This window comes from Dendrobates tinctorius, unplaced genomic scaffold (assembly GCF_039654945.1).
Source record: "Dendrobates tinctorius isolate UK_male_01 unplaced genomic scaffold, ASM3965494v1 ptg000011l, whole genome shotgun sequence".
NCBI classification, from domain to species: Eukaryota; Metazoa; Chordata; class Amphibia; order Anura; family Dendrobatidae; genus Dendrobates; species Dendrobates tinctorius.
This window is the reverse complement of record NW_027361679.1, coordinates 40645641-40669698: the sequence shown is the minus strand read 5'-3', so window position 1 is coordinate 40669698 and position 24058 is coordinate 40645641. Positions and strand designations below refer to the sequence as shown.

Here is a 24058-nt window from a genome sequence, read left to right as displayed (position 1 = left end):
CCCCCAATATGTGTCCGCCACTGTCTCCTGCGCTGTCCACCTTCCCACTGCAAGCGGTGGGAATGTGGACAGAGCAGGAGACAGTGGCAGACACACATCAGGGGATCTGCTGACATTACAGAATCCCAGTAACACAGCAACACGTGTGGATTGGGCAGACGGCTGCTGTACGCATAAACTGGCGGTGTTGTTGGTCACGTGAAATCCTGGAAACAGAGTGGAGACAGATGCCTAATTGGAGCACGTTGACAGTCTGTTGTAGCCTACAAACAATGTAAAACTGCCACCAAGTAGGCCTCGGCCTGCACCCTGGTTCTCCCTGGGCTCCAACAACGCCAGTTGGTGCTCGGAAGTGCCGTCCACACAGAAAAACACACTCGTTCATGTGAAAGTGGGGTTCGGTAACGTCAGCTGATCCCCTGCTGTGTGGAGGGCAAAGTGTCCTGCTCCCTCCAAAGTCAAAATACCTCAGCTTTACACCTGGCTCCTAGTAGGCCTCGGCCTGCACCATGATTGTCCCTGGGCTCCAACACCGCCAGTTGGTGCTCGGAAGTGCTGTCCACACAAAAAACACACTCGTTCATGTGAAAGTGGGGTTCAGTAACGTCAGCTGCTCCCCTGCTGTGTGGAGGGCAAACTGCTGCTGCCTCTAAATTGTAACTACTTCAGATTTAAACATTCTCTGATTTGGCCTCTGTCTCCACTCTGTCTCTAGTATTTCCCCTGACCTCCAACACCGCCAGTTCCTGCTCACAGTTGCCGTCCACGCATTCCACACGTGTTCCTGTGTTACTGGGGTTCTGTAACGTCAGCAGATCCCCCAATATGTGTCCGCCACTGTCTCCTGCGCTGTCCACCTTCCCACTGCAAGCGGTGGGCATGTGGACAGAGCAGGAGACAGTGGCAGACACACATCAGGGGATCTGCTGACATTACAGAATCCCAGTAACACAGCAACACGTGTGGATTGGGCAGACGGCTGCTGTACGCATAAACTGGCGGTGTTGGTGGTCACGTGAAATCCTGGAAACAGAGTGGAGACAGATGCCTAATTGGAGCACGTTGACAGTCTGTTGTAGCCTACAAACAATCTAAAACTACCACCAAGTAGGCCTCGGCCTACACCATGATTGTCCCTGGGCTCCAACAACGCCAGTTGGTGCTCGGCAGTGTCTTTGGCACGGGGACTCCCTGTTGCCCAGCCTGGTTCCAGCACGCCTGCTGTTTCCGGGTAGTGTCAAGGTCACTATGCCACCAATCCGTTGTCCTGTCGTCTTGCGGCCGGGTTAGCCGACTCTACGGTGCCTGCAGTTTAGGTGACTCCTATGTGGGCTGCGGGAACTGGCACTGAAGGCTGGATCCGTAGTGCCAATGGGACATGGACCCCCTGTAGGACTGTGGGTTTCGGTAACTGCGGCCGGCTTGCGGCCTGGCTACTTTGCTTTCAATGGGTACCTTCTGCTACCCACCCGGGTTCCAGCACTGTCTGCTGGTTCTCGCCAGAGCCTTTGGCCTAGGTGCCTCCATCTCGGTATCCGAGGTCCAGCACCGTCAGCTGGTCCTTGGTAGTGCTTTCTAGCACAGGTACCTCTTGCCTAGTAACCGTGGTCCAGCACCGTCAGCTGTTCCTCGGTAGTGCCATTGGCTCTTGTAGCTTTTGCTACCCATCTGGGTTCCAGCACCGTCAGCTGGTTCTCGGCAGTGTCTTTGGCACGGGGACTCCCTGTTGCCCAGCCTGGTTCCAGCACGCCTGCTGTTTCCGGGTAGCGTCAAGGTCACTATGCCACCAATCCGTTGTCCTGTCGTCTTGCGGCCGGGTTAGCCGACTCTACGGTGCCTGCAGTTTAGGTGACTCCTATGTGGGCTGCGGGAACTGGCACTGAAGGCTGGATCCGTAGTGCCAATGGGACATGGACCCCCTGTAGGACTGTGGGTTTCGGTAACTGCGGCCGGCTTGCGGCCTGGCTACTTTGCTTTCAATGGGTACCTTCTGCTACCCACCCGGGTTCCAGCACTGTCTGCTGGTTCTCGCCAGAGCCTTTGGCCTAGGTGCCTCCATCTCGGTATCCGAGGTCCAGCACCGTCAGCTGGTCCTTGGTAGTGCTTTCTAGCACAGGTACCTCCTGGCTAGTAACCGTGGTCCAGCACCGTCAGCTGTTCCTCGGTAGTGCCATTGGCTCTTGTAGCTTTTGCTACCCATCTGGGTTCCAGCACCGTCAGCTGGTTCTTGGCAGTGTCTTTGGCACGGAGACTCCCTGTTGCCCAGCCTGGTTCCAGCACGCCTGCTGTTTCCGGGTAGTGTCAAGGTCACTATGCCACCAATCCGTTGTCCTGTCGTCTTGCGGCCGGGTTAGCCGACTCTACGGTGCCTGCAGTTTAGGTGACTCCTATGTGGGCTGCGGGAACTGGCACTGAAGGCTGGATCCGTAGTGCCAATGGGACATGGACCCCCTGTAGGACTGTGGGTTTCGGTAACTGCAGCCGGCTTGCGGCCTGGCTACTTTGCTTTCAATGGGTACCTTCTACTACCCACCCGGGTTCCAGCACTGTCTGCTGGTTCTCGCCAGAGCCTTTGGCCTAGGTGCCTCCATCTCGGTATCCGAAGTCCAGCACCGTCAGCTGGTCCTTGGTAGTGCTTTTTAGCACAGGTACCTTCTGCTTAGTAACCGTGGTCCAGCACCGTCAGTTGGTCCTCGGTAGTGCCATTGGCTCTTGTTCCTTCTGCTACCCATCCGGGTGCCAGCACTGTCTGCTGGTTCTCGCCACAGCCTTTGGCCTAGGTGCCTCCATCTCGGTATCCGAGGTCCAGCACCGTCAGCTGGTCCTTGGTAGCGCTTTTTAGCACAGGTACCTTCTGCTTAGTAACCGTGGTCCAGCACCGTCAGTTGGTCCTCGGTAGTGCCATTGGCTTTTGTTCCTTCTGCTACCCATCCGGGTGCCAGCACTGTCTGCTGGTTCTCGCCACAGCCTTTGGCCTAGGTGCCTCCATCTCGGTATCCGAGGTCCAGCACCGTCAGCTGGTCCTTGGTAGTGCTTTTTAGCACAGGTACCTTCTGCTTAGTAACCGTGGTCCAGCACCGTCAGTTGGTCCTCGGTAGTGCCATTGGCTCTTGTTCCTTCTGCTACCCATCCGGGTGCCAGCACTGTCTGCTGGTTCTCGCCACAGCCTTTGGCCTAGGTGCCTCCATCTCGGTATCCGAGGTCCAGAGCCGTCAGGTGGTCCTTGGTAGTGCTTTTTAGCACAGGTACCTTCTGCTTAGTAACCGTGGTCCAGCACCGTCAGTTGGTCCTCGGTAGTGCCATTGGCTCTTGTTCCTTCTGCTACCCATCTGGGTGCCAGCACTATCTGCTGGTTCTCGCCAGTTTCTCAGCCTTCTTGTACCTTCTGCTACATTTCCAAGATCAAGCTTTTTGAAATTGTCTTTGGTAATCCTTATTGATCTCCATGACGATGACCCTGATGATGACGACCCTGAAGACCACACCAAAGAAGACCAGACATATGACCCTAAATAATAAGACCAAGAGGACAAAGAACATGAAGACAACCACCAAGATACAGAACAAAAGACAGAAGAACAAGAAGCAGAAGAAGCAAAAGCAGAAGAACAGAAAGCAGAAGAACATTAAGCATAAGACAAAAAATCAGCATAGAAGAAATCAAAATTATAAGCAGAAGAAGACTAAGCAGTAAATGGGGGTGAGTCCGTTCCTCCTCGTGGTGCCCCTGGAAAATGCCTGCTGCTGCAGGCCAAACTGAATGCGGACAAATCCTGTTGTAAATCTTTTGTGAAAGGCAGAACGTAAGGTGTAATCTTATAACTTTTATAGATAAGTACTACAGGAATGCCTGTCACCATAAGAAAATGAAGAAAAAGAAGAATAGGAAGAAGATGAAGAAATAGCATATGAAAATTAATAATAGCTGAATAAGAAGAATATGAAGAATGGAAAAAAAAAATTAATGGGAAGAAGGTGAAGAAGAAGAAGATGAATAAGGTGAAGAAAAAGTTGATGAAAAAAATGCTACTGCTGCGGATCATGAAGGAGAAAGTGTGGGAGAAGTACAAAAGAAGGTGAAGAGCATGGAAGTTGCGAAACATACATATCTGACTAAATATAAAAAAGTTAACATAGTCAATATCTTTTTAACTCCGAACGTCTTGAAAAACAAAATTGGAATTAATGCTATGCCATGTGATTTGAATAAACCACTATGCTTTTAATGTCTCCTCCACCTCCCACAATACATTCTACATGATTCTTATTTGTTTTCAATTATGTAGAATTAGCCAACAAGGAAATAAAGGCCTTTTTTTAATTCCTATACCAGAAGTCCCATTGACTTGAATGAGACTTCCGGTATCGGAATCGGCGATACCCGATATTTTTTTCGTATCGGGCGATACCATCCGATACGATATTTTTGGGTATCGAACGGTATCGCTCAACACTATTCTTGTTGCCTATGGCAACCAGAGTGCAGTTTTCAGCATTGAAGCTGCTGAGGTAAAGTGAAAGCTGAGCTCTTATAGGTTGTTATAGACAACTAGAACAGTCTGACTGTGAGGCAGGAACACTTTTTCTGCTTTAAATATAAAAAGTAGTTATTGTTCGACACAGTGTTACAACAACTTTGTAAAAATAAACAACTGTTAGCGCCAAACTAGCAAAAAGGAAGAGTTGAAAAACAAATTTTAAACGCTGAAGACGTCAACTTCAGGGTGAAACAGAATATTTAACCTTAGCAAATGTAACCATCAATTTAACATGTTATCTTCTGCGAGCGACACCGTGGGTATTTTGATAGTATGAGATAAATAAACCTTTCTGGTCCACATCTCCTTTCAACAGTTAAGCCCCCGTCGCACACAGCAAGATCGCTGCTGAGTCACAAGTTTTGTGATGCAACAGCGATCTCACCAGCGATATCGCTGTGTGTGACAGGTATCAGCGATCAGCCCCCCTGCCGGGTATCACTGATCATGCTCAAATGGCCTGGACATTTTTTTGATCGTTGGTCTCCCGCTGGCCAGCATGCATCGCTGCGTGTGGCAGGCGTGAGACCAGCGATCAGGGAGCTGGAGCTGGTAACCGAGGTAAACATCGGGTTTCTAAGCGCCGCGCGGCGCTTAGAAACCCGATATGTACGTTAGATACCAGCGAGCTGGCGCAGGGAGCTGGTAACCAAGGTAAACAGCGGGTTTCTAAGCGCCACGAGGCGCTTAGAAACCCGCTGTTTACCTTGGTTACCAGCTCCCTGCACCAGTGCGCTGGTATCTAACGTACGCTGCGGGTAACTAAGCGACGTGCGTCGCTTGTTACCCGCGTGTCGCTGTCCTGATCGCTGCTGAGACCTGCCTGTTTGGCAGCTCACCAGCGATCATGTAGCGACACACCAGCGATCCTGACAAGTTCATATCATTGTCCGGATCGCTGGTGAGTCGCTATGTGTGACGGGGCCCTTAGTCTCTGTTGCCGGCAACATCTCTCCTCTCATCCCTGCTTATGGTGAGGCAGTGGCGGAAGGGCACAATCACTAGTCCGGCAGGCTGCAAGAGTCTTACGAAGAACTAAACTTCAGTACTGGATTGTGTAAGGGAACAAGAAAGGTTTTTCCACAGGAAGCGGAGGTGGAAGGATGAAACACAAGGGCCGCATGCCAGCTCACTGACGGGTGAGTTATAGAGCACAGACACAAAGCTAAATGCCAGGTTGAGCACATCCTGTGCAGTCACAGTGCCTGAGCGCAGACCGGCAAGGCGCACTGCATCATGGGAGAGTGACGTCAACAGAGCAGAGGAGCTTGGGAATTCCCCTGGATGCGACTTCAGCTGAAGTCAGCTCATTTGAATGAGAGGCTCGTGCCAAGAAAGGGAGTTTTTCTCCTGCATGGTATATGTATGCCTTGTTTATATTTTTTTTTCCAAACTATAAATGTTATTACTTCTACATTTAATTTAAATAATACAAATTTTAGTGATAGGTTCTCTTTAAATTCTAGAGGCCAGGAAAGTACCAAAATGTATGCTTTTATGGAGATGGTCACACTTGCTGATGAACAATTAATCATTTGATTGACTGCTACTTAACTTCTTAATTCTTATAAACATTAGGTATGAAAGCAGTAAGGGTGTCATTCATTTTCTCTCGCTGCTGATGCATTTTGGTCGAGTTCTTGTTATTTGTTGACACACTGTAATTTTTTCACTTGTTGATATTCATCTGACATTGTGTTTACCTAATGTTAAGACATTCCATAAGTCTTATGATTTTTCTCTTATTATGTCCTAACCCATTTATTCATAGAATTTTAAGAGAGTCCACTTGATTTTTCTTATGACTGTATATATACAGCTCTGATATACAGCTCTGCCTGGTTACCAAAGGAACATGCTGCTTATCGATCGGCTGATTGAGCGACAAGCAACATGTACCCTTCATTGGCTACCGGGTGCAGTTCTCTACATCTGTCCAGGATTGTGTATTGATTGTATTTCATTTACTTAAATTGGATGGAGCAGCACTGAGATGCAGTACCAGCACAGCAATGGGGGGAAGAATTTTGATCAGAGTGTGAGAATATTGTGATCTGATTCTCTCGGATGATGAGAAGATGGAGGAAAAAAATGTATCTATCTTCTCCATTCTATCAGCCAGTGGAAATCGGACTGCACTCAGATGTAATCCGCCGATGGTTTCCACGGACTTTTGACTTGTATGACCTGACTATCAGATCAAACTCAGGCATGCATCGATTTTCTTTTCTCTGACATGTGCACGGCCCCATAGAATAACATTGGTCCCACGCGATTCGATGTTTTGTTAGATCGCACTCGGACCGAAAATACGGCCATGTGCACGAGCCCTAAGGGTAGATCAAAAATATTGTATGCTCAGGAAACTCTTTTAAATAAAATGGTGGAACTAAAATTAAATGTTTAATACTGAATTAGGGAACTAAAAAGAAATACAGGAAGCATTTTTTTAAAAAAGGTGTAATGACCCAAATGACTGCTTTTCGATAAGCTTATATGGTCAAATTTGCATTGGTTTGCCGAAGAATGAATGTTATCCCGAACCAGGTACAGACTGGGGCTGAAATTCAGCCCTGGCATTTGACATCACACAGGCCCATGTTGTTCTCTTTCCCATGAACCAGATGGGATATATTACTAATATTACCCTGGATGGAGGAAAGGAAGATTTTCTACAAGACCAATATTTCTAATGATACCTGTGGCCTGCTGGGGTAAGTGACAGAGTCAGCAGATTTGTGCTCCATCACAACTCTTAACAGTATGGGTGTCTTGAGAACACCGGTTCTGTTAACAACATAGCAGACAAAGCAGCCCATGACCAGACAGGCCCTGTCCCGAACACACAAAAACATTTTCTTCTTTAATTATCAGTCAACTTTAGTTAGGTTACAGTTCATTACTCTGTAATAATGTCCTTAGGTAGAAAAATCATATGGTGTGTAACTTTCATTGCAATGTAACATTGACAGTCTCACAAATGAAATTAGGAAACTGTGAAATGATAGAGTGAATATTTTGGAAGGAAAAATGGAAGTACAAATTCATACGGTACCTTGTTTTACCTGTAAGGAACACACACCTGACAAAAGGCAATTTTTACATCCAGGGTAGGTTCACTGCAGTTGTACAAGAAATGTCGGCTCATAAATACCTACAATGGAAAGTTGGAAAAAAAATAATAATTAGCTTGGCAAATCTAGAAATACGTGGCCAATTACAGTGTTCTTCACACTTTATTACTGTATTTAGCTGACAATATGTAAATTTCAATATTGCATATTCTCTTGTGACAGCAATAACCAAATTTAGGGGATCCTAATGAACCCTTCGAAAGTTCTTGAGGATTCCCTACCTCAACAATATTTGCAGAGGTAGATAAAGATTTCCTTACTTCTGGGCTGTTGCTGCAACTGTCTTCTGGGGTACTGTACTCTTGGCCAGGTTGGATTCATGGTAGACTAGGGTTCCACACGACCTTACATCGAATTAGACTGCCCTATATCAGCCAATCTACTAAATAAGTTAATAAACTTTGTGCTTATTTGGCAAATCTAATACAAATCTCATTCATACTGATACCACTGTACATTATAGAAAGTAGTAATTAAGATTGGTCATTGCCAATCTAGACACTATATATAAATATTACACATTGGGCTCAAGACCTTAGCAGAACGCTAAAAGCAAAAATATTCTCCCCCATATTTCTTCTTCTTCTTTGTTCACATGCTGTCACAAAAGTGTGGCTGAAAAGTAATTGGCTATAGGAAAGACCCTTTCCCTCTGTTCTCTAAAAGACCATTCATAAAGGGAATCAGTCACCTCATTTTTGGCCTATGAGGTGCACCACCGCCATCAGGGGCTTATCCGCAACATTGTGTAATGCTGTAGATAAGCCCCTGATGTAACTTGAAAGAGAAGAAAAACAAGTTATATTATACTCACCGGGGAGCGTGGTCCGGTGCTGTGGGTGTCGCAGTCCAGTCCGGCACCTCCCATCTTCTAGCGATGACGTCCTGCTTCTTACTTATGCTGCAGCTCCTGTGCAGGTGTAATTCTCTGCCCTGTTGAGGGCAGAGTAAAGTACTGCAGTGCGCAGGCATCGGACCTCTCTGACTTTTCCCGGCGCCTGCGCACTGCAGTACTCTGCTCTGCCCTCAATAGGGCAGATAAAGTACGCCTGCGCAGGAGCCGCGGCAGAAGTAAGAAGGAGGACGTCATCGCTAGAAGATGGAGGCGCCGGACCGGACCGCAACATAACACCCATCGGACTGGACCAGTTCCCCAGGTTGAGTATAATATAACTCGTTTTTCTTATTTTTCAGGTTACATCGGGGGCTTATCTACAGCATAATGTAGAGACAGAGAACCCTTTTTCCTGCAATGTTTCAATTACTGGGCTACTTACTGTAGTTTTGATAAAATCACTGCTTTATCAGGAGATTATCACTAGATGACTAGTAAAACTGCTTCCTTGTAGTTCTCCATATGCATGAATTCTGTATTCCCCTGCCCCCACCAGTGATTGGCAGCTTTCTGCCTATGCGCAGTGTACACAGAAAGCCGACATTAAGTGGTATGATTATATAGAGTCCAGTATGGAGAGAACTAACCGATCTGAAGAAGACAGTGATTTTCTAAAAAAAAAAAATACAGCCTACTAGGTGATACATCGCTGGAATCAGACTCTCTGCCCCTACTTCATGCTTCTTTCAGATGGGGTATGAAAAACCTTGGTACAGATTCCCTTTAAGGGGTCGAGAGGAAGTTTAATGTTCTCCTCTGAATAGTTAATAAGTAGCATATTTTGTAGGGTAAAGGTACATGTAACTATCGACCATATAGTAAAACAATTATTTCTATATTATGTTAAAACAATAAACTTTTGTTAGGATTTGTAATAAACTAATGTAAAGTGTCCATTTAGGGTTTGTGACATGCCATACATCTAAAGACACACAACGCAAATCAACTTTACTACATCAAGCCTACCATTTAGCGAGTGGCAATTTTCTTTCTCCGTAGGGATGGCAATGTGCCAGGAATGGAAATTGACACTTTTTTAACCTCTGTACTAAAATAAATTAAACATTCAGCTGGGGATTTGCTTCTTCCTGATCCTTTATTAGATTTTCAAGAGCAGAGATTGCAGAAAGAGCAGGAAAAATAAATTGATCTTTTCTATGAGGGCTAGGTTTCACATTCATGATGGATTTGATGGAAATTGTGGTCCATATCGGTGGTCACATAAGAGAGTTTTCCTTTGAAGAAATTGTAGTTCACTGAACTTTGGAATTGTTCTTTGTGGGTAATATATGTGGCTTCTACTTTCTGCTTTCATTTACTTTAGATAGAGAGCAGATAAGGAAAGTGACAAATCATTATTCACAATGATGCTTCTCTCTAATGAAGACTTGATATTTTAAGTTGGAAATATATATTTTCTTCAGGATGTGATATATACTATACACACATTACATACCACATACCACATCAATATAAGCCTATTAAGCAGATATAGAATCCATAGTTTTTATTGGGTGTATCAAGCACAAAAAAAATTAGAAGATACAAATGCGGATAATTTTCGACATCTGAATGAAGCGTATTTTTAATTTTGTTACTTTTTTATCCTTTTTATTCAATGATGTTGCTGTGATGTTTTGTTGTACGCATTTTCTTATCTAAAAATCAGATTTTAGTTTACCGGTATGTTTTTATTTCTATTCTGCAATTGTTTTTTACGTTTTAATATTATATCTTTCTTTGAAAGCCCCCAGTTATGTTTTAAATTTGATGAGTCGTAACGATTAATGGGAGACTAATAAGCTTAAGCCTTAGGACTTACGTTTTTATTCAAAATAATCATGTATATATTTTTGGCCATTTTTTTCTTAAAACTTTGTTATATTTTGTTTAATTTTTAGTTTCACAATTATATATATTTTAAATATGATGTGCTGGAGTACTTATCTATTCTAGCCGCATGTAAAATGTATATGAGACACTGATACAGCTTTAGGTACCTATTTCAGGCCCAAGATTGTACTTTAAAAGGAATCTGACAGTTTATTCATGTTGGCTAGTCTGGTCGTGCGTTTCTATGTTGCATGTGTACCACAACTCAGAAGACTGCAGCTCAATTTGTGTGTTTTTTCTTAGATTTTTGCATTTTGTGCAGATTAAGGTGTGGGTTCACTTGAGCTATTACATTTAAAAACCTTCCCAAAGCTGAGATGTCCAGAGTTTAGAACTAGTCCTTTGCCCTTAATGACACAGGTCACTTCTAATATTAAAATGGTAAGATTTTAATATTAAACAGTGTAGGACCGCAAGAAGGAGCACCCATTTGCCGTTGGAGACACCAACACACTATGGGGTCCATCCCCTGTGCTTTAAACAGTTTGAAATACTCACCTTTCCTAGTTCCCCGCTGGCCGCAGGACCTGTCTCTTCCGTGTCTTCGGGCTCTGACATCTCAGTGCAGAGGATGTGATGATGTCACTACAGCGCGTCCTCTGCACTGAGCAGTGCACAGGGTCAGAAGAGGCTGAAGGAGACCAGAGCTGCAGCCAGCATGGAACGAACAGAGGTAAGAATTTGATTATTTATTTTTTAAGTATGGAGCCCATTCTGTATGGTGCATTATATGGGGCCCATTCTGCATAGAGCAATATATGGGGCCCATTCTCTATGGTGCATTATATGGGGCCCATTCTATATGGAGCATTATATGGGGCCCATTTTCTATGGAGCATAATATGTGAACTATTCTCTATGTTGCATTATATGGAGCCCCTTCTCTGTAGAGCATTATATGGTTCCCATTTTCTTTGGAGCATTATGTGGAGCACATTATTCTGTACGGAGCAATATATGGGGTCCATTATACTGTATAGAGGACTATAGAATATGTATACTGCAAATAATGCATAAAGGTAATAATAATAAGGGTATTTAGTAAACATAATTTTGATCAAAATAATGTACAAGCCATCCCGCCACGTCACGGCAACCCTTGTGGGACAGTCCCTACTCTAGTATTTAAAACCTTTTCACTTGCCAAGTGGCGTGAATGTGAACAAGGGTCGAGCGGCTGAACCACTAGTAACAGTGTAGGCCAGACTGGATGGCTTTCCCAGCTCAGAAGGAGGGCGGTCACACCCATATATGCACTGAATGCACAATGAAATGAATAAAAAACAAATCTGAACTGAGAAAAGTAAGTTAATGTGTATGCACAATGCAAGTGCATATCAACACATGACCATTAACCAGAGAAAACAAAAAGCAAAAAACACAAATATCCTGAACTAAAAAGTAAAAAATGTATACTGCAAATAATGCATAAAGGTAATAATAATAAGGGTATTTAGTAAACATAATTTTGATCAAAATAATGTACAAGCCATCCCGCCACGTCACGGCAACCCTTGTGGGACAGTCCCTACTCTAGTATTTAAAACCTTTTCACTTGCCAAGTGGCGTGAATGTGAACAAGGGTCGAGCGGCTGAACCACTGGTAACAGTGTAGGCCAGACTGGATGGCTTTCCCAGCTCAGAAGGAGGGCGGTCACACCCATATATGCACTGAATGCACAATGAAATGAATAAAAAACAAATCTGAACTGAGAAAAGTAAGTTAATGTGTATGCACAATGCAAGTGCATATCAACACATGACCATTAACCAGAGAAAACAAAAAGCAAAAAACACAAATATCCTGAACTAAAAAGTAAAAAATGTATACTGCAAATAATGCATAAAGGTAATAATAATAAGGGTATTTAGTAAACATAATTTTGATCAAAATAATGTACAAGCCATCCCGCCACGTCACGGCAACCCTTGTGGGACAGTCCCTACTCTAGTATTTAAAACCTTTTCACTTGCCAAGTGGCGTGAATGTGAACAAGGGTCGAGCGGCTGAACCACTAGTGACAGTGTAGGCCAGACTGGATGGCTTTCCCAGCTCAGAAAAAGGGCGGTCACACCCATATATGCACTGAATGCACAATGAAATGAATAAAAAACAAATCTGAACTGAGAAAAGTAAGTTAATGTGTATGCACAATGCAAGTGCATATCAACACATGACCATTAACCAGAGAAAACAAAAAGCAAAAAACACAAATATCCTGAACTAAAAAGTAAAAAATGTATACTGCAAATAATGCATAAAGGTAATAATAATAAGGGTATTTAGTAAACATAATTTTGATCAAAATAATGTACAAGCCATCCCGCCACGTCACGGCAACCCTTGTGGGACAGTCCCTACTCTAGTATTTAAAACCTTTTCACTTGCCAAGTGGCGTGAATGTGAACAAGGGTCGAGCGGCTGAACCACTAGTAACAGTGTAGGCCAGAATGGATGGCTTTCCCAGCTCAGAAGGAGGGCGGTCACACCCATATATGCACTGAATGCACAATGAAATGAATAAAAAACAAATCTGAACTGAGAAAAGTAAGTTAATGTGTATTCATTTCATTGTGCATTCAGTGCATATATGGATGTCACCGCCCTCCTTCTGAGCTGGGAAAGCCATCCAGTCTGGCCTACACTGTTACTAGTGGTTCAGCCGCTCGACCCTTGTTCACATTCACGCCACTTGGCAAGTGAAAAGGTTTTAAATACTAGAGTAGGGACTGTCCCACAAGGGTTGCCGTGACGTGGCGGGATGGCTTGTACATTATTTTGATCAAAATTATGTTTACTAAATACCCTTATTATTATTACCTTTATGCATTATTTGCAGTATACATTTTTTACTTTTTAGTTCAGGATATTTGTGTTTTTTGCTTTTTGTTTTCTCTGGTTAATGGTCATGTGTTGATATGCACTTGCATTGTGCATACACATTAACTTACTTTTCTCAGTTCAGATTTGTTTTTTATTCATTTCATTGTGCATTCAGTGCATATATGGGTGTGACCGCCCTCCTTCTGAGCTGGGAAAGCCATCCAGTCTGGCCTAAGCTGTTACTAGTGGTTCAGTCGCTCGACCCTTATTCACATTCACGCCACTTGGCAAGTGAAAAGGTTTTAAATACTAGAGTAGGGACTGTCCCACAAGGGTTGCCGTGACGTGGCGGGATGGCTTGTACATTATTTTGATCAAAATTATGTTTACTAAATACCCTTATTATTATTACCTTTATGCATTGTTTGCAGTATACATTTTTTACTTTTTAGTTCAGGATATTTGTGTTTTTTGCTTTTTGTTTTCTCTGGTTAATGGTCATGTGTTGATATGCACTTGCATTGTGCATACACATTAACTTACTTTTCTCAGTTCAGATTTGTTTTTTATTCATTTCATTGTGCATTCAGTGCATATATGGGTGTGACCGCCCTCCTTCTGAGCTGGGAAAGCCATCCAGTCTGGCCTACACTGTTACTAGTGGTTCAGCCGCTCGACCCTTGTTCACATTCACGCCACTTGGCAAGTGAAAAGGTTTTAAATACTAGAGTAGGGACTGTCCCACAAGGGTTGCCGTGACGTGGCGGGATGGCTTGTACATTATTTTGATCAAAACTATGTTTACTAAATACCCTTATTATTATTACCTTTATGCATTATTTGCAGTATACATTTTTTACTTTTTAGTTCAGGATATTTGTGTTTTTTGCTTTTTGTTTTCTCTGGTTAATGGTCATGTGTTGATATGCACTTGCATTGTGCATACACATTAACTTACTTTTCTCAGTTCAGATTTGTTTTTTATTTATGTATAGAGGACTATGTTGTGCCCATAATACTGTATGGAGGACTATACTGTCCAGTCTAAAATGAAAACTTTTGAATCCCTGCAGGACACGCACTGTGTGCTGTGAGGATTCGCCGGTGTCTGAGCTATTGTAGAATTTAGAACAGATATCACTCATGGAATGTATGAAGTAAGTGAAATCTTTAGCATTCTACTATACCTATATTTCTCAGCCGTATCTGTGCATCATGTACTTATTTAGTTACAGCAGGGTATATGCTCATTTTGCTTTTTGTAGGTTTTGTCCGTTTGGTGGCAAGTGTGGACGAGCGTTTATATGTTGCATGTGTGCCAACTCGGACACCAGCTCAATTTGTATGTTTTTTCTTAGTTTATTCATGATGTACGCTTTATTCTGAAACGTTGCAGTGTTTTCGAGAAAACATACTTTTAACAGGCCTGCCAGGGATGATGTGACGAAGATGGTTAGTCCAAGAGGTAGGTCTATAGCTGCTTCTCCCCGAACACTTTCCAAGACTGACAGGTCAATGTCAATATGTGTAAAGGGAAAGAACTGTCAGTCTACGTAAATGGGTAGGGGAGAAGCTTTAAGGGATCGTTATTATAATCGTATCACACCCAGTCATCTTTTAAAAGAATATTTTCTGTTATGAGCTCATTTTCTGCTCCACCAGCTGGGAGTTCTCCTTCCGTTCTCCCTCTGGTAGTGACAGGAGGTAGTGAGGTTAGTTTAATTGGTAATGGTCTGCCACCTGACGAGGAGGATAGTGATTGGATCTCCGGAGTATCAGACTGGATATAAGACAGCCAATGCCCTATCCTGTTGCTGGTGATTCAGTCTGTTTCTCAGGTCTTGAACTTCAGCTCTGCTCCAGTCATCTCAAGTTAAGTTTGTTTTTTGCTAATGATCACACTTGCTCGTGTTGGTCAACTCAGTTTTTGTGTGGTCAGCCGGCCCGGCTGGGCTGTGCTGAATTTCCAATCTTATTTATCTGTATTTGCCAATTTGCCTTTTTGTCCTTTATTAGATTGGCCTCTTTTTGCTCTGTCTCAGAATATTCCAGAGTGCTGATATAGTGGGAGAAGTCTAGTGACTTCAGGGTTAATTTTGTTATCAGAAGCGTTGGACATTATTTTTGGTAGGGTTTTTTGGCAGATTGCAGACAGTATCTTTCCTTTCCTGTCCTTTCAAGTTAGTTTGGCCCCATCGTTTGCTCAGCCTATTTTTCTGCCTTTGTTTGTGTTTTCATTTTGCTTCACCGTCAATACATGTGGGGGCTGTCTTTCCTTTGGGGTCTGCTCTGGGGAGTAAAGGCCCCGTCTCACTAAGCGATCTCGGTAGCGAGATCGCTGCTGAGTCACAACTTTTGTGACGTAACAGCGATCTCACCAGCGAGATCGCTGTGTGTGACAGCGATCAGCGAGCGGCCCCCCTGCCGGTATCGCTGATCGCTGGAAGAAACCTCTGAACATTTCTTTGGTCGCTGGTCTCCCTTCACAAGATCTGCCTCCATGATTTTAGGCTATATAGAAATAAAAGAGAAAATGGGTGTCTGTGTGTTGAATGAAAAACCATAGTTTTTGCCCAAAGGGTCTTAAAGATTTAAAACAACAACGCCCAAAGAGTCGATCTTAAAGAGGCAGCAACCATATTGTCGTTAAGGTGGGGCAATCTGATAAGTCACTCTAAAGTCTGTAATTGTAGCAATTGCTGCTGCAGAAGTCATTGGGGCCCTATTTACAGTATGAGAATTGCCTCACAGTAAGATTATTCTTGTTGCCTATGGCAACCAGAGTGCAGTTTTCAGCATTGAAGCTGCTGAGGTAAAGTGAAAGCTGAGCTCTTATAGGTTGTTATAGACAACTAGAACAGTCTGACTGTGAGGCAGGCACACTTTTTCTGCTTTAAATATAAAAAGTAGTTATTGTTCGCCACAGTGTTACAACAACTTTGTAAAAATAAACAACTGTTAGCGCCAAACTAGCAAAAAGGAAGAGTTGAAAAACAAATTTTAAACGCTGAAGACGTCAACTTCACTAAGCGATCTCGGTAGCGAGATCGCTGCTGAGTCACAACTTTTATGACGTAACAGCGATCTCACCAGCGAGATCGCTGTGTGTGACAGCGATCAGCGAGCGGCCCCCCTGCCGGTATCGCTGATCGCTGGAAGAAACCTCTGGACATTTCTTTGGTCGCTGGTCTCCCGCTGGCCAGCACGCATCGCTGTGTGTGACAGGCGGGAGACCAGCGATCAGGTGTAAAAAATAATAAAAAAAATAAAAAATATAGTTATTCTCACCTTCCGACGTCCCGTTCAGCCATCCTGCCTGTCTCCACGCTCCGGTCCCAGTGATCCTTTGCACGAATGACCGTGAGACGTCACGGTCTCGAGGGATAACAAAGTCTCGCGGTCATTCGTGCAAAGGATCACTGGGACCGGAGCGTGGAGAGAGGCAGGATGGCTGAACGGAAAGTCGGAAGGTGAGAATAACTATATTTTTTATTTTGATTCTATTTTTTACAGCGATAGCAAGCGATGCCGGGCGCTCGGCATCGCTGTGCTGATCGCTGGTGAAGCTGTCTGTGTGACAGCTCACCAGCGATCACATAGCGACTTACCAGCGATCCTGACACCTTGATATCGGTGTCGGGATCGCTGGTAAGTCGCTTAGTGTGACGGGGCCTTTAGTTTTCCTCTTTTCTTACTTTAGGCTTATTTAGCTCTCCGGTTGTGACGAGGCGTCCAGGACCACCGTAGGCACGCTCCATGACTGTGTTAAGATCAGGGCTCTGCAGTCTGCATAGTTACCAACCTCTCTGGTTTTCTGAGACTAAGCGTGTTTTGCTTTTTTCCTCCTCGGTGACCCATTCATAACAATTTTCTCTCTAAGGCTGCAGCCATCAGGTTCCTTTTAAAACCGTTATTGTACAGGGGATTGATTAGGGTCAAAAGAAGTAAACTCTCTTTGATTGTTATTGATGGTGTCTTCGGAATAGTTACATTGTCATTAGATTTTACAATGATGGCCTACACTAAGTAAGAGACAATCAATGTGTGACTGATCAGTTTAAACATTATTGATGATAAATCCATTGGGTGAGGATTTATTTATAAAGAAAAAATATATAATAAAAACAATGGAAATGTACACTGCAGTTATTTGCCAGAGAAAAGATATCAGCAAGGTTGTTTCTTTTTGATAACATAAAATATAATCCAAAAAATAAGCAGGAAATGAAAAAGTGCCAGCTGGCTTGCATCGCTTCCAGATACCCAGTATGTGTTCGCTCTGGCAATACAAAAAAACACATTGCTGAACCTGTTCTGTAATTATGTTGATTAGCATTGCAAATACATTTCTCTGAATTAGCAAAAACATCCCCCAATCCTGTAAGTTATCTCACCAATAATCTGAATTGGTCAACTACCCATAATCCTCCACATTTATGCATTATCTGCACCAAAAAAATTAGGAATTTCAGTTGCTCAATTTTGAATAATGCCTTACTGGAAAAATTTTAATTTATACCTAATCTCTTAGATGTAATGCAGCCAGAAATCACACATATACCCTGTATGATTTGGTAGTTTTTTTGTGAGTTGACTAGAACTAAAAGTTGGATATAAGCAGTATAATCAAATAGTTTTCAGATAATACAAAGCTAGGAGGGATAGCTAACACTAAAGACAGAAAAAGTATTCAGAAGGATATAGATAACATTGAACAATGGCAGCAACTAATAGAATTTTTTTTAACATGGAGAAGTGCAAGATTCTACATCTGGGCAAGAAAAACTAAAATTACATTTACAGAATGGGAGGAAGAAATAAGCAACAGCACGTGTGAAAAAGACTTGGGCATACTAAGAGATCACAGACTGCAAATATGTCAACAGTGTGATGCAGCAGCAAAAAAACCAAACACAGTTCTAGGATGTATTAAGAGAAGCATAGAGTCTAGAACATGTGAAGTAATTATCCCCCTCTACCACTCCTTGGTCAGGTCACATCTGGAATACTGTGTACAGTTCTGGGCACATTTTAAAAAAATAAAAAAGAAAAACTGGAGCAAGTACAGAGAAGAGCTCCAGGGTGGTGAGTGGACTGCAAAGTATGTCCTACAAGGAATGGTTTAAGGATCTAGGAATGTTTAGAAGGCTAAGAGGAGATTTAATAACTGTCTAAAAATACCTATAGGGAGGTCACAGTATAGAGGGACCATCCTTATTCTCATTTGCAACACGAGAAGCGATGGAATGAAACTGAAAGGGAGGCGTTAGAAAGGAGGGATAAAAAGGGATTAGATATTAGAAAAAAACTTTTTGAAAGTGAGGGTGATCAATGAGTGGACAGGCTGCCACGAGAGGTGGTGAGTTCCCCTTCCTTGGAAGTCTTCAAACAGAGGGATGAGATGGTTTAGTAAATCCTGCATTGAGCAGCGGGTTGGACACGATGACCCTTGAGGTCCCTTCCATTTCTAACATTCTATGATTCTATGAGTTGGAAATCATACTGGGAGCTCGTTCTGGGATAGGGGAGTAAGCACCTCCCGACTCATAGTCAGGGTATTATGCTAGTCATAAGGCTGCTGAAGAGACAGTGCCATATAAATTTTTAGTAAAATGCTGAATATTTTGTGAGTGCCAGGGGGCAGTTCTCACAGAAATTATGTCCATGTTTCCATAATTTTTTGTTAGGTTGTTTAGGAGGGCAACTTTATGATAATTCACTCCTTTCATAAAAATGAATTCAGTAGTCAAGCACATCTGATTGGTGGAAACATATCCTAAATCTTAATTATTTCATGTGTGCAGCAGAAAAAGCCATAAAATCCACAGCCACTTGTGCTTCCCAATCAGGCAACGCGTTTCGAACAACAGTTCTTTGAAAAGGCTGAGGGCTACACTGGAAACCGGCCTTTCAACATTTCTACCGCTGGGACCAGTGTCCAATTTGCAGACAACCTTGATCCACCCCGGAAAACATTTAACCAAATACATCCCATTTAAAATTTATTCTGGATACCTTTAAAAACCATACTAAATGCTGCAAAAAAAGCATTTCAATCTAAGACTGCTGTCATATATATATATATGAAAGCAATAGATGTGTAAATATAAGCATTCTTATGAAATTTAATGCATTATGGCAGAGTATGGAAATCGTAATATTGCGATTTGAAGATAAAGAGAAGTTTACATTATTGTGTTTTATGTACACACCAAAATGCTGTAATCTACACTTACTGTTTTGTAGGAGGAGAATAATAAATTTACTCTGAGTCATCAACATCCATGAGACCTTCCCATGAAAAGTCACTGTAAATTACATTGAAATTAGTTCAAAGACAAATTACAATTCCATTAATATGTAATGAATTTCTAAAGTGCTGATTATTCAGTCACTGCAAATTTCATTTATCCTCGACATGCTCACTTAGCAAGTGAGTTCGAGGTAGCGTAACGTTTCTGCACCAAGTTATTAGTTTAGTCATGCATGCAGAGAAATCTTAATCTACAAATCTTTTATCTTACAATCAAAGTAGATTTTTTTTCTGCTAACACACTTGAGATAGGTCTGCTGCTGCACGTTACAGTGCGGCATCGGCAGAGATGCTAGGCAAAAAAAAAGAAAGTAATGGTCCTAATCAACATGGTAGCTTGAGCATCTGAGAAAGAAGCCCATTAGTTCTCAGTGTAAATGACTCAATGACTCCTGCTCCTTGGAAGACGAGAAGTGGCATCAAAATAAGTGAAATGTTTCTTATTACTACTTTAAAATGTGTTATGTCATCTCGTTTTTTTTTACCATACATTTCTTTTTACTAGTTTTGAATAAATATGCAACCCGAGGAAAAATAAATAGACTAAAAAACATGGTGAAATACTCAAAAAGCCTCTAGTGTCCTGACCATGGTCTGCATAAGAAAATCATTTTGTAGTACTTTATCTATCATTTTAGAATTAACCTCTTCTATGTGATAACAAAATACTACCACAAAATAACATTATCAGTCAAGACCATGTTGTAAAAATAAGTACCCGCCAATGAAAGTCTTAGATGCAAAACTAAAGTTCAGACTACAAAATTCTAATTAACAAGAATTCATGTAAACCTAATTTATTAAACAGGTATCCACCAGACTGTTGACAATAAAATTGTATTACTTAGCAAAGAAAACCCCTTCCCTTTTCAAGCTATCAGCAATGGCACCACATGGAAGAGAAATGTCACAAGATCTGAGAAAATAATAATTTCTTTACTTATCAGAATATTGTAGAAAAAAAAATAAAAAAAATTAACAAAAATGAAACTGCAACCATCTCACATAGCCGTCCAGGCCGATCATGGAAGTTAACACCTAAATAGGAGCATCTTCTGATGAGAAGGGTTGAAGAAAATTGAAATGCAAGTTCACTGTAATTAGCTTAAGTAGAAAGCCAAACCAGGGTGAACATTTCCCGTGGCACAATACGGTATACACTGCAAAGGAATGGCATGCATGTATGTCATCCACAAAGGAACTCCCCAATTTGCCAGGGTCCATGGAGAAAAAATTTAAGAATACTGGGTGTCTGTACTGGAGTGATGAGACCAAGATAAATGTTTTTGGAACTGATGGCTTCAAAATTGCATAGCATTGTAAGGGTGAGGAGTGCAAAGAAAAATGCATGGTGGTGGCAGTGTCCTTATGTGGGGGATGCATGAGTGCTGCTGGTGCCAGGGAGCTATATTCACCGATATACAGTACTTCTCTGTATTAAAGGAGAAGATGCTATCAACTCTCCAAATACATGGTAGATATGTATTTTTACAACAAAGCAATGATTCAGGTTTGAATGAACACTGTGTAACACTTGGAACATATCTGTAATTTCCATAAAATCTAAACAAAAATCATAGCAGTTGCAGCCATCATGAAACAGATCTTATCAAAATAAGTTTTAGGGTGCGCCACTTTTATTTTGCTACAGATTGCCCCTAGGCTGGTGGTGAGCACTTTCTTAAAATATACTGGTTCTGAGTGATCTTAGAGTAATATACCGGTACGTGATGGTGCTTGCTTTCCCTCAATGTGTCTCATAATTGTGTGTTACTCCGTATTATTTATAACCACTACATATATCATCAAACTCCCCTATCCTCCAGCAGATTTCTTAAATTTTTCACCAAAATCACTACAATGCTGCATTTTTTTTTATAATCCTTTACAAGTAACAAGTCTTCTCCTATAGTCTCTATTCATTTTGCACTCCCAATAATTGAGTAACGAGAACGTACCTTCTCCAGCTTTCCCAGACTGGAAGGATATTGCATGCACATATTGTGAGAAGCGATAAAATGCAGCGAATCAGCAGCCTTGTAAAGTGATTTTACTGTAATGGCAGCAAAAAAAAACCTAATGATTGTGGCAAAAGCACAGCATTTTACTGTATTCTCAGCAAAACATTCTTTAAAGGGGAAACTGGAGCATTTTCCTGTGATTACTGAGAAAAATCAGTCAGTGGTTTACTTTCCATGCTTTACAGATGCTTTACAGATGTTAAGTGTCAAATATTTGTTTTAATTTTCTACCCATCCTCTCATTTGCTAACAAGATAAGTTCTTTAGATAGAGAAAATTGTATAGAGATGACCACTGCTAGGCCACGTCTCTCCATGGACCCCTAGGCAGCATGGTCAGCTTCTATGTCATGTACGTACTTGTTTTTCATGAAAGCTCCTATGGATGGCTGCTCCAGTTTTCCTATTACCAGTTTTGGTTAATCTCCTCGATTGATTGTGCATACAAGTAGAGATGTGTGAACTCGAACTTAAAAGTACAGCGTTCGTACCGGACATGTCGACTTTCCCCGGAAGTCGGTTGCAATGTTTGGAGTTCCAGGGAAAGAGAGAGAATTTTCCAACTCAAAAGTTTGGGTCCTCATTGTTTTCTGTGGGGTTTGGGTTCTTGTTCAAGTTTGGGTACAATTTAGGTACCAGAACTGAACTTTGGAATAAAATTCTGGTAGAGGCACTAGAACCTGAACTTCTGCTCATCCTTACACACAACTCATCATGACTATGATACTCATTTGGTGATAACAAATCTTCAAAAATTAAAATGTATAAACCAAATTCAATGCTTCACTCAACGTCTTCTTTTTTTATCGTAAAACTTGGACTTCGATGACATAATTTTTATTGATAACTTTCAGTAGTTGCTCTGCTATAGTGACAATAACAATCTTTTTTTTAAAATGGATTAATTATATTAACCCCTTCACCCCCAAGGGTGGTTTGCACGTTCATGACCGGGCCAATTTTTACAATTCTGACCACTGTACCTTTATGAGGTCATAACTCTGGAACGCTTCCATGGATCCCGGTGATTCTGACATTGTTTTCTCGTGACATATTGTACTTCATGATAGTGGTAAAATTTCATTCAAATAACTTGCGTTTATTTGTGAGAAAAACGGAAATTTGGCGAAAATTTTGAAAATTTCGCGATTTTCCAACTTTGAATTTTTATGCCCTTAAATCACAGAGATACGGCACACAAAAAACTTGATAACTAACATTTCCCACATGTTTACTTTACATCAGCACAATTTTGGAACCAAAATTTTTTTTTGTTAGGAAGTTATAAGGGTTAAAAGTTGACCAGCGATTTCTCATTTTTACAACACCATTTTATTTTTAGGACCACATCACATTTGAAGCCACTTTGAGGGGTCTATATGATAGAAAATACCCAAAAGTGACACCATTCTAAAAACTGCACCCCTTAAGGTGCTCAAAACCACATTCAAGAAGTTTATTAACCCTTTAGGTGCGTCACAGGAATTTTTTTGAATATTTAAAAAAAAAATGAACACCTAACTTTTTTTCATAAAAAAAATACTTCAGGTTCAATTTTTTTTATTTTACCAAGGGTAACAGGAGAAATTGAACTGCAAAAGTTATTGTGCAATTTGTCCTGAGTACGCAGATACCTGATATGTGGGGGGGAACGACTGTTTCGGCGCATGGCAGAGCTCAGAATGGAAGGAGCGCCGTTTGACTTTTTCAATGCAAAATTGGCTGGAATTCAGATTGGACGCCATGTCACGTTTGGAGAGTCCCTGATGTACCTAAACAGTGGAAACCCCCTACAAGTGACCCCATTTTGGAAACTAGACCCCCCAAGGAACTTATCTAGATATGTGGTGAGAACTTTGAACCCACAAGGGCTGTACAGAAGTTTATAACGTACAGCAGTACAATTAAAAAATCATATTTTTTCCACAAAAATGATCTTTTCACCCCAATTTTTATTTTCCCAAGGGTAACAGGACCCTAAAAGTTATTGTGCAATTTGTCCTGAGTACGCTGATACCCCACATGTGGGGGTAAACCACTATTTGGGCGCATGGCAGAGCTCGGAAGGGAAGCAGCGCCATTTGACGTTTTTGGCTGGAATTGAGATCGGACACGATGTCGCGTTTGGAAAACCCCTGATGTACCAAAACAGTGGAAACCCCCCACAAATGACACCATTTTGGAAACTAGACCCCCTAAGGAACTTATCTAGATGTGTGGTGAGAACTTTGAACCCCCATGGGCTTCACAGAAGTTTATAACATAAAGCCATACAATTAAAAAATCATATTTTTTCCACAAAAATGATCTTTTCACCCTCAATTCTTATTTTTCCAAGGGTAACAGGACCCTAAAAGTTATTGTGCTATTTGTCCTGAGTACGCTGATACCCCACATGTGGGGGTAAACCACTATTTGGGCGCATGGCAGAGCTCGGAAGG

The 24058-nt window shown here is 42.0% G+C and overlaps 1 protein-coding gene across 7 annotated transcripts in view; it reads right to left on the bottom strand.

The window, feature by feature from the left end:
- MAPK10 (mitogen-activated protein kinase 10) overlaps positions 1 to 24058 on the bottom strand; it is a 367409-nt gene that overhangs the window by 187394 nt on the left and 155957 nt on the right. For 5 of the 7 annotated variants that reach the window (XM_073541540.1, XM_073541533.1, XM_073541530.1 and 2 more), the window contains exon 2: positions 7621 to 7692. In XM_073541540.1, the coding sequence (XP_073397641.1) occupies positions 7621 to 7692 (72 nt within the window). Of the gene's footprint in view, positions 1 to 7593; positions 7693 to 24058 lie in introns of all 7 variants that reach the window. The other 2 variants (XM_073541550.1, XM_073541560.1) reach the window with 2 other exon arrangements.